The 16,557-nt window shown below is 37.4% G+C and overlaps 1 protein-coding gene and 1 long non-coding RNA gene across 2 annotated transcripts; one reads left to right on the top strand and one right to left on the bottom strand.

The window, feature by feature from the left end:
• Positions 1 to 29: 29 nt before the first annotated feature.
• LOC100377966 (UDP-glucuronosyltransferase 2B15-like) lies at positions 30 to 2,999 on the bottom strand. The gene is made up of 4 exons (XM_002732967.4): positions 2,105 to 2,999; positions 1,741 to 1,963; positions 977 to 1,196; positions 30 to 731 (listed from the first exon to the last, which is right to left on the bottom strand). Exons 1-4 carry the CDS (start codon positions 2,948 to 2,950, stop codon positions 452 to 454), a joined length of 1,569 nt encoding a protein of 522 aa, XP_002733013.2. The 5' UTR covers positions 2,951 to 2,999; the 3' UTR covers positions 30 to 451.
• On the top strand, positions 2,376 to 15,729 carry LOC146742161 (uncharacterized). Its single transcript, XR_014929695.1, has 2 exons — positions 2,376 to 2,428; positions 15,591 to 15,729. It is a non-coding gene; the product is annotated as an uncharacterized LOC146742161 (long non-coding RNA).
• Positions 15,730 to 16,557: the final 828 nt, after the last annotated feature.

Raw genomic sequence — 16,557 nt, 5'->3', positions numbered from 1 at the left:
ATTTGAGTGAACAAAACTACTAAAAGAGAAACAGTTACACAAGCAATATATTTCATGTCAAAAATGCAAATAGCGTCACTGAATGATGTCTCAGTCGCAAACTCTTTCAACGAGGCAGATCGGTAGCATATATTAAAATGACCTCTAAAATAGAAACGAAAACGTAGAAGTAGATGTTGCCTAGTTACCCACACATCTACGTTTGTGACGTCATCCGATTTTCTCATCCGCTTTGATGGCGTCGCAACTTATGTATCGAAAAACGATGCCCGTGGCCCAGTATTCGTGTAAATTTCTTGACATGGGGTTGCCCGGCCTCGGGATTTGTGAAAGTTTCGAATGGGACTTTTGGAATTCATTGCGGGTATTATTTTGAGTGACATCGAAAGTACTTCTTGTGAATGCGCACAATATCAAATTAATTTGCAATATACGATCTATTGTCTATAGGTTAATCTGATTTTTGTTTTTGTGAATTGCGTTTACAACATAGTATACACATCAAAAAGAAAAACATTTTAACCAGAATAAACACCGTGATAAGTGCAATGAATAAAAAAGCGAAAACATCCATCAAGAAATACTGGGAGAAATTTAAATTGAATGCTTCTGCCCTGAGATGTTGTCCGCCATGTTTGATCACATGTTCGATCCAGAATACGGCCGTATCGCTGGCAGACATTGGTTTATCTCTGTGTATGCGGGATATCTTCTCAGCGTTCGCTTTGTATCTAGAAATGAAGAGAACAATTACGGATAAAACTAACATGAATCGCCAGTAATACAAAATTCGTCCACTTTTTTCGCGTAGTTACGGGCAGTAGCCATTATGTTGTCACTCGCTCCTGGAAGGTTTGGTGGAGGTCTGTTTGCTACAATTTCAAACCTCAAACTGTATGGTTAATGGATGTGTCGTGACAAATTTTACTGAAAATATCTCCGAAGGAAAATTCGGCAACAAAATCTGTTTCTGTACCTTGTGTTCGTGATAACTTTAATGATAGCATCAAAAAGTCCATCAGATGTTAATGTCCCAATCTCAACCGTCTCAACCATGCCTTTACTTCGTAGTCTGGCAAAGTTATCAAAATGATCGTCATAGATAGGTATTCCCACCATGGGCACCCCGTGATAGACCGCCTCGTAGATACCGTTCAACCCACCATGGGCGACGAACACCTTCGTATTGGGATGACCTGCGAGAAAAGTGAGATACAGTTTGAATTTTCTAGTTCAACCAAGTTTATTTACTAGTAATTCATCTATCTATTATGTATATGCCAAACATGAGGTTTATGAGGAATAATTTAACTTTGAGAATGACGCCAGATACCGATAAACTACAGAGTTTCATTACTATAGCACTAGAGGGCGTTCTCCAAACTAATCAAATTGTATTAGACAACCTATCGAGAGACCAGATACAGCTAAACACTATCCCAGGTCTCACACTACAATTAAAATAAAAGACAATAGAAAAACTTTGAAAAAAACAGGGTAATTTTACGTATACATACAGCCAATGTAAGTGAGTCATCGATAATGAACGTCGCAAAATGAAGCCAACTCAACACACTTGTATTAGTAATATTAGACAATTGTCCCAGCCGACTACTCACTCTAAATATACCAGTCCGCCATTTCATAACAGTTGGTTTTCGATAAAACTGTATTTAAAAATTGTCAAAGTGAATCCTGTGTCCGGTTTAAATTATCAATCCGCATAACTGTGCAACGTACCTAGTAAATCATTCTGCGGTATCCATTTAGACAGCTTGGTGTTATTTCCCAACGTTGATGGCGGTGTTCCGTCGTATTTTATGGCAACTTTTTGAGACAGCCTGGCAAGAGCGCTGAAAACGATCTCTGATTTTACGCTATTATGAGACAGATCAATCAACGAACCGAAAGAGAAGACAACCAATCCAATATCAGCAGCTGATCTAACGAATTCCTCCCATTCCTGGAAGAACAATAAATGTGATTACTGTTATATATTGTTACTTCCCTAATATCATAACACACCTAACTCCTAGTGTTTCGTCGTACAGGAAATATTAACCTACATGTACCAAGTCATAATAATAATAATCACACTACTTACTTCAGCTAATGGTGTTGCTGGTTTGGCCAACAAACCACCAATACGTACGGTGTTCGGCATCATAGGGCAAGGGAAATCCACGTCCCAGTCCATTCCGAAGATGGTTAGTTGAGATTTACTGAGCGATTCCACGATGCTCACATCGCGGTCGATGTCACATTCCTGTTTTAATCTATTATACGGTGGCAGCAATAATAAGTTAACAGCAAGATGCACGACAGCGTGGTTGACAACGTTCGTTAGTCTCTCCCAGAGGGTCATTCTGTCTGTTAACCCGGAAACAAAACCAGGAACGTACGACAGAGGCGTCGGCATGTTCAGCAGGTAAGTGTCGAATGACGGGAGTGGGCGATTGGTAGACACCGTTATGAACGGTAGGGAGAGTTTATCAGCGATGAGAGCGCGACAGGGTGTCACATTATCCCCTATCACTATGTCGAATTTAGATTGCTCCAGGCGTTGCATCAAATCAGCGTCTAGTAGTACGGTTCTACAATCTGTAAACATTGCGTCGTTAAGTAACGACGTGGCACGTTGAAAATACATGTTTCCCTGCAGCAATTCGTTCATGGCGTCCCAAACCCTTAAAAACATATCTTCGTCCATCGCACTGTGGTACTTCTCAACTGTGAAGACGTTTCCATGCCCAAATGTCTTATTCAAATCGTTGTGGTTCTCCGCGACAAGCAGGGTCACCGAATGACCTTTTCTCGTCAGATGCTCGCCTATTTTCGACAGATACAGGAAATGGCTACCGACTGACATAGCTAAAACAGTCAGTATATTGTAGGCTGAGATGTTGGTTACAAACAGGGCCAATAAAGCGAAACACATTCGAACTGCCATAACTACATATGTATATGTCAGTATATGATATACACCTTGCTAATCACGGGCGACCTACGACCTGTCTATATGCAAATAATCACACCGTGTGGCGGCGTTCACCAAACAGTCGCAAAAACGAGCGAAAAAAAGATTGGGCGAGATGAGTACTGCACGTTGGATAGATTGGCGAGGTCGTAACGTAAATATACACAGGCGAGGCTGACTTCAATATGGCCCCACCGTGGGAAAATTTCTGATTACGTGATGGGGTGACGCCGCAAGCGGCCGTTTATCTCGAAAGTGAGCTATTCGAACTATTCAGTCACCTATAACCACTAACAAGTTGAAATGTCGATAAACTATGCATATGATCTTTGACCGCAGATTGCCCTGACCTGACAATTCCGTTTTGTATCTGGCTGCACCTACTAAATCAATGTTAAATTAATAATAGTTTCAGTAAGGGCTTTCACGGACGTAGCACGTCTGTAGGGCCACTTCACATTTTTCTGCTACCATAAGTGTCCTTATAGACAAACGCCGGTCTTCACTATACTCTTATACCATTTAATAAATTCTATTATACTTCATTCATTCAATAATGATTGATGAGCCAGAGATGCGGCAGCTTTATTTACAGACGTGGATAGAAAAAGAAATTATTACATGACACGTTATACCAGGGTGGGCTGTTACTTGTTGTGATCTCCCCGTTATCCTATGTCCGCCACCCAGGAAAAACCAGAGATAAAAACCCTATACTTTATATTGCGGGATATTCTCTGGAAACCTGTGTCCGAAAGCAATGCAGCACATAGAACAGGGACAGTGTCAGACTGCACTGTTATCACATAAGGGCAAAGCTAAGTGAACTTTTAAAATTAATATTTGATGTAATTGAACTTGAACATCTGTGAGCTGCTGAGTTGCTGACTAGACTGACTAACTTCCTACTGCTTCCAGCTATTCCCTATCTGATTGCCCCACCCATCTCATCAATTACTGTCACCGTAACATTGAAGACAGTATTTTCCCTCTATACTATCGAACCGAGGGAAAAAATATGTCTTTACTATACTCTTATACCATTGAATAAATTCCATTACACTTCATTCATTCAATAATGATGGATGAGCCAGAGATGCGGCAGCTTTAGACTCCACTAAAGAAAGGGGAAGTGAAAATATCTGATTACAGACCAAGGTTTTTGGATACAAGCAGTCGCAATGATCCCGGGACCCGCCGTAGGCGGCAGTATTTTCATTCCAGGTCAATTTTGGATCACCAGGTCATTCCTAAACGCGTAATTAGGACTGAGTCGAGAATCAATTTTGTACGGTGGCCCACAAGTGTCACATTAATTTCAATGTCCAACAACACAAATTTAATTTTCACAACACAACTTTAATTTTCACAACACAAATTTAATTTCTCACAACACAACTTTAATTTCTCAAAACACAACTTTAATTTACACCACACAATTTTATTTTCTCGCAACACAATTTTAATTTCTCGCAACACAATTTTAATTTTCACAACACAACTTTAATTTTTCACAACACAACTTTAATTTCTCACAACACAACTTTAATTTCTCACAACACAAATTTAATTTCTCACAACACAACTTTAATTGCTCACAACACAAATTTAATTTCTCACAACACAACTTTTATTTCTCGCAACAACTTTTTTAAATCATCAGAACACAAATTTAATTTCTCACAACAAAACTTAATTTTCTTAAAAACACAACGGAAGCAATCAATGTATCCCATGATTCCTTGATCGGGCAGCCATTTTCTAGCAAGTACATCTCAAACATAGTATCGTTATGGCTGTAGCAAACACAGGTAACACGAGTCCCACTGGTGACGAGAGTTGTGATGAGATTGACGAGGAGAGCTTGATAAGATGCTTCTTCTTCAGTGGTTACCAATATGACGAAATCCTTCGATTTCTCTCTAAATATTATAACGTCCATATAAGTAGAAGTACACTGCTGAGAAGACTCCGACAATACGGATTGAAGAGGAGAACCCCGGATTATGATATTAATCTTATAAGGGAAACCATTATACAACTGTTAGATGATCCTGGCTGTATAGGAGGATACCGAACTATTTGGCATACGCTTCAATTGCAGGGTATCCGAGTTCCTAGAATCGTTGTACAGGAACTGTTACGTGAGTTGGACCCAGAAGGGACTGAGATGCGAAAAGCACACCGTCTGAAAAGAAGAGTATACATTTCGCCTGGACCCAACTATTCTTGGCACGTCGATGGTTACGATAAATTGAAGCCATTTGGTTTCCCTATACATGGATGCATAGACGGGTTCAGTAGAAAGATTTTATGGTTGCATGTAACACGTTCCAATAATTCCCCAGACAATATTGCCAGGTATTATGTAAATGCCGTTCAGAAGTTTGGTGGGTGTCCCATACAACTAGACAGTGATCTTGGCACCGAAAATGGCACAATGGCAGCAATTCATTGTTTCTTCCGTGATGACATAGATTCACATAGGTACGTCACATCACAACGAAATCAAAGAATTGAGGGGTGGTGGTCATTCCTCAGACGCAATCGGTCTACGTGGTGGATCAATTTATTTAAGGACATGGAGGCCCAGCGACGTTTAGAAACAAGTAGCACGTTGCATAAAGAATGTTTGTGGTTTTGCTTTGCAGGATTGTTACAAACTGATTTAGATCATGTATTACATCACTGGAACACTCACTACATCAGAAGATCCAGGCATGATACTGTGTGCGGCCGACCTGATTCACTATATTATTTGCCAGAGTATCATTTGGGAGTAGAACATTTGTCACTACCTGTTCCTGATAATGAGATTGAATTTGCAAATACCCAAATAATTGACGTAGAGGACAGCAATGAATACCAGGAATATTTCCAGTATGTGGTAAACGAGTGTAATCTAGAAAAACCTAATGACTGGAAAGGAGCACTGGAATTGTATGACAATTTAATTCACAGTGCAAACAACGGAGTGTAGTGTCACGTATTTAAAACATACACGGTCAGAAATATATTCGCTTCAGCAGTATTGCTACTGCAAGTATCGACCTAGGTATACTACAAAGGCTTGTTAGGGATATTCATACAAATTTATGTGAAACTCGTTATTACGACTATGAAACTCGTTATTACGTCTTTCAAACTCGTAATAACGACTTTCAAACTCATAATAACGACTATAAATCTCGCAAATTTGTGACTCGTAATAACGACTTTCAAACTCGAAATAAAGTCGTTATTACTAGTTTTAAAGTCGTAATAACGAGTCTCAATAGTCGTTTGAAAGTCATTGCGAGTTTAATAGTCGTTGTTACGAGTTTAATAGTCCTCATTTCAAGTTCCAAGTCGTTATTACGAGTTGCTGATACAAAATTTGTTTATGCATTCTGTTCAGTATACCGAATATTTATGATTGTCAAATATAATTCATGTTGTTTTGAAATTGATATTTACACCGATTTAACTTTGTCAGCTTTATTGCCAGTTCTGACAGACATGAGAATAATAACTGCCCTATTAGTAAGAGACAATACCAAGTTAAAATCGTACAACCTTTATTTCAGAATTTGTTCCTAACTACTTCAACTTGTGACATATGAATATAGCAGTTCTGTGAACAAATTAAGTTAAGAAACAAAATCCCACTTCTACTGAACAATCACTCCTGAGTAATCTGAATTTGTATTAACAATTACGTAACGTCACCTAGTCTTCCTGTATGTAGAGTTTTAATATACAATCTCACATTTTCAGCTTAAAACTATATATTTAAGTAGAAGTTGCCGAGCTGGGTTTAAACATTAAGCCACTCTGTGCAATGCATATGTTTAATGTTATCTCACTCTCATTCAAAAGCAAGTGGAACACTATTTTAAACAATACCACATAAACTGTATATGAATGTGATGTATGAAAAACGAAAATAATCTTGAAGTACGTTTGTTTTCACAGATTATATTACCTGACTCAATAAAAAATACCCAAGTATCATATATGCGTTTGTACTTCGTTTTTCATAATGTATGACTGTTCAAATGAGACTTACGAGTCACACATGCTTTACGACATTGCTGGAAAAACATGTGTTCCAAAATTTACGAATGATGTAACCACAATTACTATTACATAACAAAAGATAATAGTATGACAAATATTCTTCATACAGTCGTAACACGACACACTTAATGTGCTCCTGTGTGTTGCTGAAATATGTAAACATTATCACCACGTGATTTGAATGCTTGAAAGTTGCATTTTGTGAAGTGCATTTTGTATTACTTATGAAGACATGGTACATAGTTATTGCAATAAAACTAGGTTTTGAGATAGAGGTTCAGACAGATAAGCACTAGTCAATGATGCAGTACAGCTGCAAACTGATTTTAGTCCATACATAAAGATTATGCAGACATTAATTATTATGTAAATCATCCATGGTCTTCCACAAAAATCTAATCAGACAAGCGGACCAATAGCTAGGGATATGCTCAGGTACACTGATGATAAAGACAAAGGTTCAATTACAATCCAGGAGGTATACTTAACTCAAACTTTTAACATCTTTTAACAAAAGAACAGCAAAATGTACAACTATTGCTTATCAACAATAGAATAACAGCCTTGACAGTGCCTCGCCCATATTCAGATCAATTTCACTATTAAGCATAGCCAAGCTTATTGTTCCTATTTATGCAACCTAAAAAGTTCTAACAATTGACCTGTTTGCCATCCTCCATCCAGAAAAACTCATCATGGTAGTCCATTGCAAGCTGAGCTAACACTGTTAAGTGTTTCCTTATTTCATCGTTGTTGCAGAGCCTAGTTTTAGACCATCAATGCTGACTTAGCATGGAATTAATATACTCATGGATATGCAGGCAACATTATCACAGGCATAACGTGTGTATCCCCTAGCTGTGACGTAGGGGTAATACAGCTTTTTTTATCCAACCTGTTCCACATCAGAGGTCAAACGTTTTTTACTGGTAGTGACACTAAAAAGTTTTGTCTAGCTTCCAGGTTTGACTATTGCCGAACAACCACAAAATGCAACACACTAATTGTCACTATCAACAAACAAATGTATTAATGCATTTATTTTGTGGAATATTAATTTATCGACCAAGCAGAAATGACACACTTCAACTGGGCGATCACATGGAATGGAACACATACAAATGTCTTGGAGTGATACCTTTGTATCCAAAGTTATTTCGGCAATAGATCACAATTTAACAAACAATTGTTTCATTTTTTCTGATTGTAGGAAAATGCATGTAATAAATATATAATCTCTTGATATTTTTTCTTTGTTTGATGTCAGCAGACACTCATGATTACCGCTAGAGTAGCATAAACCCTCTTCTGCAGCATGGATTGATACAAACTCTGTGGTAATCACTTGTGTCTGCTGGCATAAAACCAATAGAAAATATCTTGAGATTATATTTAAATACTGAATATCAATACCAACAATGAATAAAAGTATCATGTAATTCAAACATATTATGCAAAGCCAAAACCCTTAGCATTTGCAATACCAAACTCCATAGCATGTTTGAATTCAGCATATGTATGGTGAACTACAGGTAAGCTGAGAATACCTGCACAAGTATTGGCCTTTGGAAATGATGACTGCTTGTTATCTTCTTCCTTCTCATGGAGAAACTGCAATTGCAATTGGACACCAAAGACAAACTCACTGCACCCTGTGCTGAACATAAGAATCTGTGCCAGGGTCAACTGAGAATCACCTTCTTCCACATCTTGTAAAAGATCTGCCCAATGGGCCAATACTTTACTTTCTAGGTTGTATGCATTCGAGCCTTTTTCACTTCTTGTAACTGTAACCTTCTCTGTGAACATCTCAGCTGTGAGAGGTTTGACTTTATGACAGAATGCTGGTTTGAAGACAGAAGGATAATCTTGCATTGCTGATAGAACAAGGCCAGTCTTAAATTGATCTAGAGCTGTTTTGGTTCTTCCACAAAAAAACATTTAATAGTGTCTTGAATCATTTTCGCTTTGTCATCCTCATTTTGAATGTATTTCCAAGTACCAGCAAGTTCCACAAGATTTTCAAGACTGCCAGTAACAACACCATTGGCTTCTTCTACTTTAGCGCTCTTCAATTTAATCAAATCCTGTTTTACAGAACAACTCTCAGGAAGATCCTCTAAAGTTGGCCTCACTGACTCTGTTCCAGACACCAGCACATTATAAAAAATGGTCTGCAAAACAGTGGGGTGATGGACCCCCGTGAACCATGGACAATGCAACAAGTTGACCAGAAAAATAGTATTCATTTTCATCCACAGCATTGCTTATACAGGAAAGAAACCTGGCATTTGTATCACCGTCAACCAGATGAGAACCAATGATATGATCTATTGCTAAAGTCAACATTTCTAGCATTGGCCCACCTTCATCAACGGCACCTTCAGAACAACCTTCATCATCTGTGAATTTTACAGAAATTTTGTTGAGTGGATTGAACGATTTCCGCTTAAGACCTATTTTAACACATTCAAAGAGCTGGTTTCTGGAAATGTTAAACTTGGATATTGCATCATGTTTGATTTGCTCGGCTAAATTACTCAATATATCCTCAAGGGGTATGTCTTCAACCAATTTTGGAGACCGTGGGAAATCTTCTTCAGTATCAGATAAGCAACAAGCAATTTGATCATCGAATAAGGCAGCATATACACCATCAGCATTCTGTTCAGCACTGGTGCCAGAGGGCCTAGGATCATTTGCATTTGCATATTCCACACATAATGACTTGTTACCCCTTTCACTTTCTGACGTTATTGGTTTAGGAATATTTTCAGACTCAAGTGTATGGCAACTGGTTTCTTCTTCAGTTCTAATAAAGTGTGGCCTTCCGTTTTTCATACCACTTGTGGCATCTGTTGGTCTTCTGATTCACTTTCACTATTTTTCTCAGCAATATCATACAATCCCACGGAAACATTGTAATTTTCTTCTGTGCAAAGATACAAGCAAATTCTCTGATAACTCTTCCCAAGCTCCTCCCTGTAACGACAAAGAGTAAAGAATTCCTTCCCTTCATGACTTGGTATGAAGGTAGCCTGTGACCCATCTTTTAATAATAGTAAATACACACCATCTTCCTGTATGTCACTTTTTCTGAAGGCTTTCCATTTATTCAGCCCATGTTCCAGAACTGAATGATAAGATGCATTACTCTCTATCTTCAGTGGTAACCGTTTTCCCCACTTTGGTCTCAGCTCACACTTTTTCTGAACAAAATACATGATACCAACATTAATACTGACTTGTTCTTTTTCATCATCATATTTCTTCTTCTTGCTTTTGGATGATATTTTCCGGAAAGCAGTTGATGTTTTCTCTCGTTTGAACGTTTCAAATGACTGGACTTTTGCCAAGAGCGACTTTTCTTGTGTTTGGTCACCTGAAACTGTAAAAGAATTTGCACACTATTATTTGCCATGATTCAGTTTCATATGCAACATATTTTTCTGTGTTTTACTGAACATACTATACTGTAGTATGTGTACTGTAGTATAATAAGTATATTTTCAGTGTTACTGTACAATATTCCCAGATAGACCAACATATTCCTAGATAGACATATACACAGAAATATACACATATAAACAGAGACAGACATACAGCAGATAGGCATACAGACAGACAGACAGGCAGACACAACTTCCAGTTTGTGCTGAGTACATGGGACCTAAAAAAGTTCATCCCATTCATCACATTCCAGTAGACAAATTAATTAATTATATACTTGTGACTTACTGCTAAAACAGTTACTATGTAAATAACACTTTCAATACAATGTATACAAATATGAGAGCACTCACTTTCCTTCACAAAAAATTCATTGATGGCTCAATTAATCATAAATTATGTTCTATTAAATATGATTGGAAAAGGTGGTTCAATGACCAGTTGGGTTAAACATTTTTTCCCCAAGGAAAAACACTGAAATGGCCTGACATAAATGTACTGTTACTGTTATGTTTTAACTTACTATGGCCAGTTTTAATCAAGTATTATGCTAAAAATAGGATACATATTGTCCCATAGTTGGCAAAACAGTGGTGACAATATTTACAAGCTGCATAGTGGGATACACTGTTGGAACATACAATACTGGAAACACAAATCTTAAAATAAACCAGATATGCCCAATCAATGAGAATGCCATGCAATCCCTGTATCGGCAATAATCTTGCAAACACCAGCTCGATTTATTGGACATGATTAACAATTTAGAAATTTAACAGCTGACAAAGCTATTCAAATCCAGTCACACCGAACACAGAACACCGAATTTTAAATAAGATTTGTATTTCAAAGAGATATTTCTGAAGTTGGTACTTTGATCTGAAATTAATCTGAAAAATATGCTTTAGATAAAATCTAAAATACATCCACACTAAATCTAAAGGTGAAAGGACAGACGACATATCACTATAACACATATAACCACTGCAACATTTTCAAGGGAAGAGAAGCAACCAATGGACTAGCTACGTGTCCGTAGCTCGTTTGTACGACTGGCAACTGATTCGTATGCCTTTATTTATATTTGGACGTCATCTTTTCACTTTTTATGTGGGGGGGGGGGGTATTGTCAAGTAAACTAAAGTCCAAGAGGCAACCAAGAGGAATGTGATCCACACCCGGGATCTACAGCTACCGATGGACATGAACAACAATTTATGAGGGAAACTGCTGAGCTGCACTTTCAAAAAATCATAAATAAAACTCTAACACAGAAAACTTATCGTTACGGGTAAAATGTATAAATAACATATATCACACTAGCATCTGAACGTTTGTTCACGTTTACTGTGTAGGGCAGGGCAAATATGACACAGTCGCTCCCAGACACAACTTACACCAGATGAGAAAAGCATCACGCATTTAAATTTGTGAGTGAACCTCTTCATGTACGAGCCACACACACTCGTATATAATCGACTGATATGTTGATTAAACATAGCCCTGCGTACAGTGCTGTGTGTACGGGGACGCGTTCGGTTGATAGATGTCCCCACCACAGCCCTGCGTAGATGTCCCCACCACAGCCCTGCGTACCTCCATAGACAAAGTCCGGGAGTGCACCGTAATTGGTGCGAAAGTTAAAAATAAGTAGTTTCCCAGCCGAAATCGGTTGAAATGACGATAGTTATCCGTAACAACCATTAACATAGTTATCTGAAACTGAAATGTCTTTAAAAAGCGACTAGTAAAGACGGACAAAATGTAAACGCGTAGGTACCGGAGAAATTATCCACCAAGCGCCGCCATTTTTAATTTCAATCACGCAAGAGAATGTGTTTGTTTTTAGGGCAAAGTAGCCGATTTCATCCACAATTGGACTCCGAACTGGGAGTTCTGGATATATCTGGTGATCAATCATCATTTTTGGTACCTGGGCATGTTATTTCATTAAAAAAATTATATTTTTCAAAGTCCCGGACTTTGTCTATGGAGGGCTGTGGTGGGGACATCTATCAACCGAACGCGTCCCCGTACACACAGCACTGTACGCAGGGCTAGATTAAACATAGACACAATTACCAACAACATTAAAATAGACACGTACCCTTGTATTTGTTGTCACTGTACACTACGAGTAGTGGGTTTGTATCGTCCCACCCGTTTACTGGCGGAAACAGAACTCCGCCATCCAGTCTAATCCCACGGAAGCATCCCCGGTTTGGGTTCGACGACGATCTAGGCCTATAACGTAAACCAGCTGCACCTGGAAACTGTGCCTGTAATGTACTGAGTAGCAGAGTTCCATTACGTTCTACAGGGAGTTCCACAGCTTCACCATTTTCGCGATCCGAAACCCTTATAAAGACAGACATTACTAGCAGCCGACAAGCAACATGGCGACAGATTCGAACGAGGAATTCTGGGATACCTTGCCAACTTCCGTTGTGGTAAAAGAAAGTTTTGTTGTGGGAAATTTAAGTTGTGTTGCGAGAAACCAAACTTTTGTTGTGAAATATAAAAGTGCGTTGTGTTAAATAAACGTTTGGTTTTGATAAACTAAAGATGTAATATGAGACATTAAGGATATGTCAAAACAAATTAATCATTTCTTGGTGGTAAAATAAAATTGTGTTGTAAAGAATTACAGTTGTGTTGTGAAAATTAAAGTTGTGTTGTGAAAATTTAAAAGTGTGTTGCGAGAAATTAAAATTGTGTGGTGTAAATTAAAGTTGTGTTGTGAACATTTAAAACTATGTTGTCAAGAATTACAGTTTTGTTGTGAAAATTTAAAAGTGTGTTGTCAAAAATTAAAGTTGTGTTGTGAAAAATTAAAGTTGTGTTGTGAGAAATTAAAGTTGTGTTGTGAAAATTAAAATTGTGTTGCGAGAAATTAAAATTGTGTTGCGAGAAATTAAAATTGTGTTGCGAGAAAATAAAATTGTGTGGTGTAAATTAAAGTTGTGTTTTGAGAAATTAAAGTTGTGTTGTGAGAAATTAAATTTGTGTTGTGAAAATTAAAGTTGTGTTGTGAAAATTAAATTTGTGTTGTTGGACATTGAAATTAATGTGACACTTGTGGGCCACCGTAAAAATTCGCACCATGCTATCATTCAGTGTTTTGTACTAAACAACTCATCGCATAGCAAAGCTAATTTTCAGGATTTATTGGCACATGTCATGAATCAGAGAAACTAATGACCAAAAATAAATATTGCATCGTATATAAATGATGACAGCGATTTACTAGGCCTATGGCCTGTGAACTCGTATGATGTGTGTGCACGGTGCGACTAGTAACAATTACCTAACCTACCGGTCCTTCACGGCCACAGTTGTCGCGATGCATCTCAATAAAATAGCATCTAAAACCAATTAAGGCCGATATGTGTAAATACTTGTACATTAATAGTCTAGTCTATGCAACCAGCAATAATGATATGCAAGAATGGCATTGGCAAAATGATGACCTCGGATGTAGCCATGTCTAGGGGCATGGATATGATTTATAGTCCTTGCCCATTAATGTAATGTTATAATGTATATGAAGTATGTGATCATGATTAATCTTCATGATCATTTGTGACCACACCATTGATTATTTGGCATAGGCTTTCATGATCATTGTTTAACTCACTACAAGTTTCTTGTGATTTAGGCGGATTTTTGTCACATGCAAGAAACAGCAAGAGCTGCAATGTGTAAATCAGGGGGCTTTTATCATGCTTGTGATGTTGCTATTGTAGGTAAATGGCCACAGCAGGAATGTACATAACTGTCATTTATTAGGCAGAAACTGATAGGGGCCAATTCCTTGTGCTCACTACATACACATGTACATCAGTGAAGGTTTTTCTGTTGCCAGCTGCCATTTTTGAAATGGTGCCACCGATCAACAGTTCATGCCACTCACCTCAACCTTAAACAATGACATGTGTTGTCATTTGTTATTAATTTTATTTTTATGGAAATGAGTTACCTTGTTCGAAAATAAACAAAATTTGATAGTAATATCATCATGTAAAAAAAAATTGTTTAAAATGGTTGTATTTGATATAGACTGAACATGTTGGGGAAAAAATAAATCTAAAATAATAAAATCCCTGCCTAACTACCCAATATTTGTTACTCTAATACTGGAAACACCAAATTTGTTTTTCATTGGCCTCATAATGGTTTGAGATCTTTTTAACATGATCCACATAAATAATGAGGGATGAACTGGGATTCTGTACAAACAGGTCCATGCATTTACATTCTATGTTTCTGGTTTGATGTTGACTCATTTACAGCCCTGTCAGTTTACTCCTTATAGCATGTGTGGGCTGTCTTATGCAAACCAACAATGCTGTTTTTGCACATGGTCAATTCACTCCGGTTATATGTCAGATGACACATTACCATTGCCATGCGATAAATTCATTACTTTTACCGGTTCTATCAGTCTGATGGAATTGATATCATCATTGATAACTCTATGAATTACAATTACATTCCATACAGTCTCTTTGCACCTACTTTATTTCTTATTCATTCTGAATGGACAGTTGGATGAACATATAATAGCCTAAAAGTAAGGGGGTATATTTGTACAACACCCTGTAACTTTGCATGATATGGGTCTATAATACTGTCTTGTACAATGTTGTAAACAGTTAACTACTGGTTTTGTACAGTTTATTGTTGCTGCACAAATACTTATTGAAAACAACAAGATATAGTATTTTCAGCATTATGACTAATACCAAATTGGTCGGTGGTGATACCTATCATTTGGGTCTTCCGTCGACACTTATCTGCTTTTTCACCACGAGTCGTTCCATGCACATCATACCAGATTTAATCATGACACTCATTATAATGTAAATGTGCATAACCTGTGTTTTCATTGAGAGGATACTTGAATGCACGGTAGTGCTTTCAGCATCCTCTCACTAGTTATTTACAATGTGCCTCAAGATTTAATTTATGGAAAGTCCAATCATTTCCAAAGCATTTCAACAATGTTCTTCCTATTGAACATTCCTCTACTCAACACCTTACTCAAATCATTCATTACAATATATAATCCTTACCACTTGTTTTTTTTTTTATTTTCTTCCAGGCGAGATAATTCAACCACCACCTGTATCTCCTATTGTTTCAACTTTTTACTTTATTCTTACTCGAATTTGTTTGTAAATTGTTGTATATTGATGGTTAAGATAACAAATAAAAACTTTATTTTTTCCTTGTTCATTACAGACGTTTATTCTATTCACACTATTTTTACATGGTTGTCTTCCAACTAGTCATGCTGAGTGATGTCTAATAGCAGCTGGCCAAATTACAATCGAGTGGTGGGTGGGTTACAGTCAAGTACAAATAAGCCGTTCACTGCCAAAGAACAAATATAATCATTCTTTCCGATCAACTACTTTAACCTCCCCCTTTTGATTCAAATGACATAACCAAAAGACTTAAGACATCACCTACTTCCTATAACACACAACACCATATTCACAAAATTGTTCATACATGTATACATTATCACAGCAAAATCAATTACATAAATTTACCAACAGCTCCAGCAAATCATCTGCCCATATTAACTATATCCTCTTTTGTAATCCCTCTAATACTTACATTTTGTGTTTCAATTACATAATGTTAGTCCAAAAATGTCAGCTTCTGTTATTTGAACACAATGCTATTATCAAGGTCACATTTGTATTGCGCTGGTCCTGCTAACTCTGGATTCCAGTGAATCATCAACGTATCCGTCCTTTGCAGTTTCGGATTTCCATCTACCATGACGTTTAAAACATCTTTCATTGACATTGGCATTAGCCGTCGTTGTCGCTCCCCCGCACCGTAATGAGTGTAACCCAATATTAAGTTTATCGTCGGCAATCTCTTTCAATCTTGCGACAAGGGTTTCCCGCGCCCTGGTATAACTTAAAGGTTTGTTTTTTGAAATACATTTTACAGAATCCTTTGTAAAAACTAAAGGCTGAAACAAGTAGAAATCACTCTCCAAATCAATTTTACATACATTAACATATCTTTGAAGATTAAAATACGGGCATGCA

Source organism: Saccoglossus kowalevskii, chromosome 6 (genome assembly GCF_978046115.1).
Source record: "Saccoglossus kowalevskii chromosome 6, keSacKowa6.1, whole genome shotgun sequence".
Taxonomy (NCBI): domain Eukaryota; kingdom Metazoa; phylum Hemichordata; class Enteropneusta; family Harrimaniidae; genus Saccoglossus; species Saccoglossus kowalevskii.
The sequence above is the reverse complement of the archived record's forward strand: the minus strand, read 5'-3'. Positions and strand labels throughout refer to the sequence as shown.

What these genes read in the sequence shown, in the direction of transcription:
- LOC100377966 (XM_002732967.4), bottom strand. Translation starts at nt 2,950, where the DNA reads ATGGCAGTTCGAATGTGTTTCGCTTTATTGGCCCTGTTTGTAACCAAC. An exon ending in CAGCAACACCATTAGCTGAA is followed by an intron (nt 1,964 to 2,104) that starts GTAAGTAGTGTG and finishes TTGTTCTTCCAG; the next exon opens with GAATGGGAGGAATTCGTTAG. An exon ending in ACCGCAGAATGATTTACTAG is followed by an intron (nt 1,197 to 1,740) that starts GTACGTTGCACA and finishes CTTTTCTCGCAG; the next exon opens with GTCATCCCAATACGAAGGTG.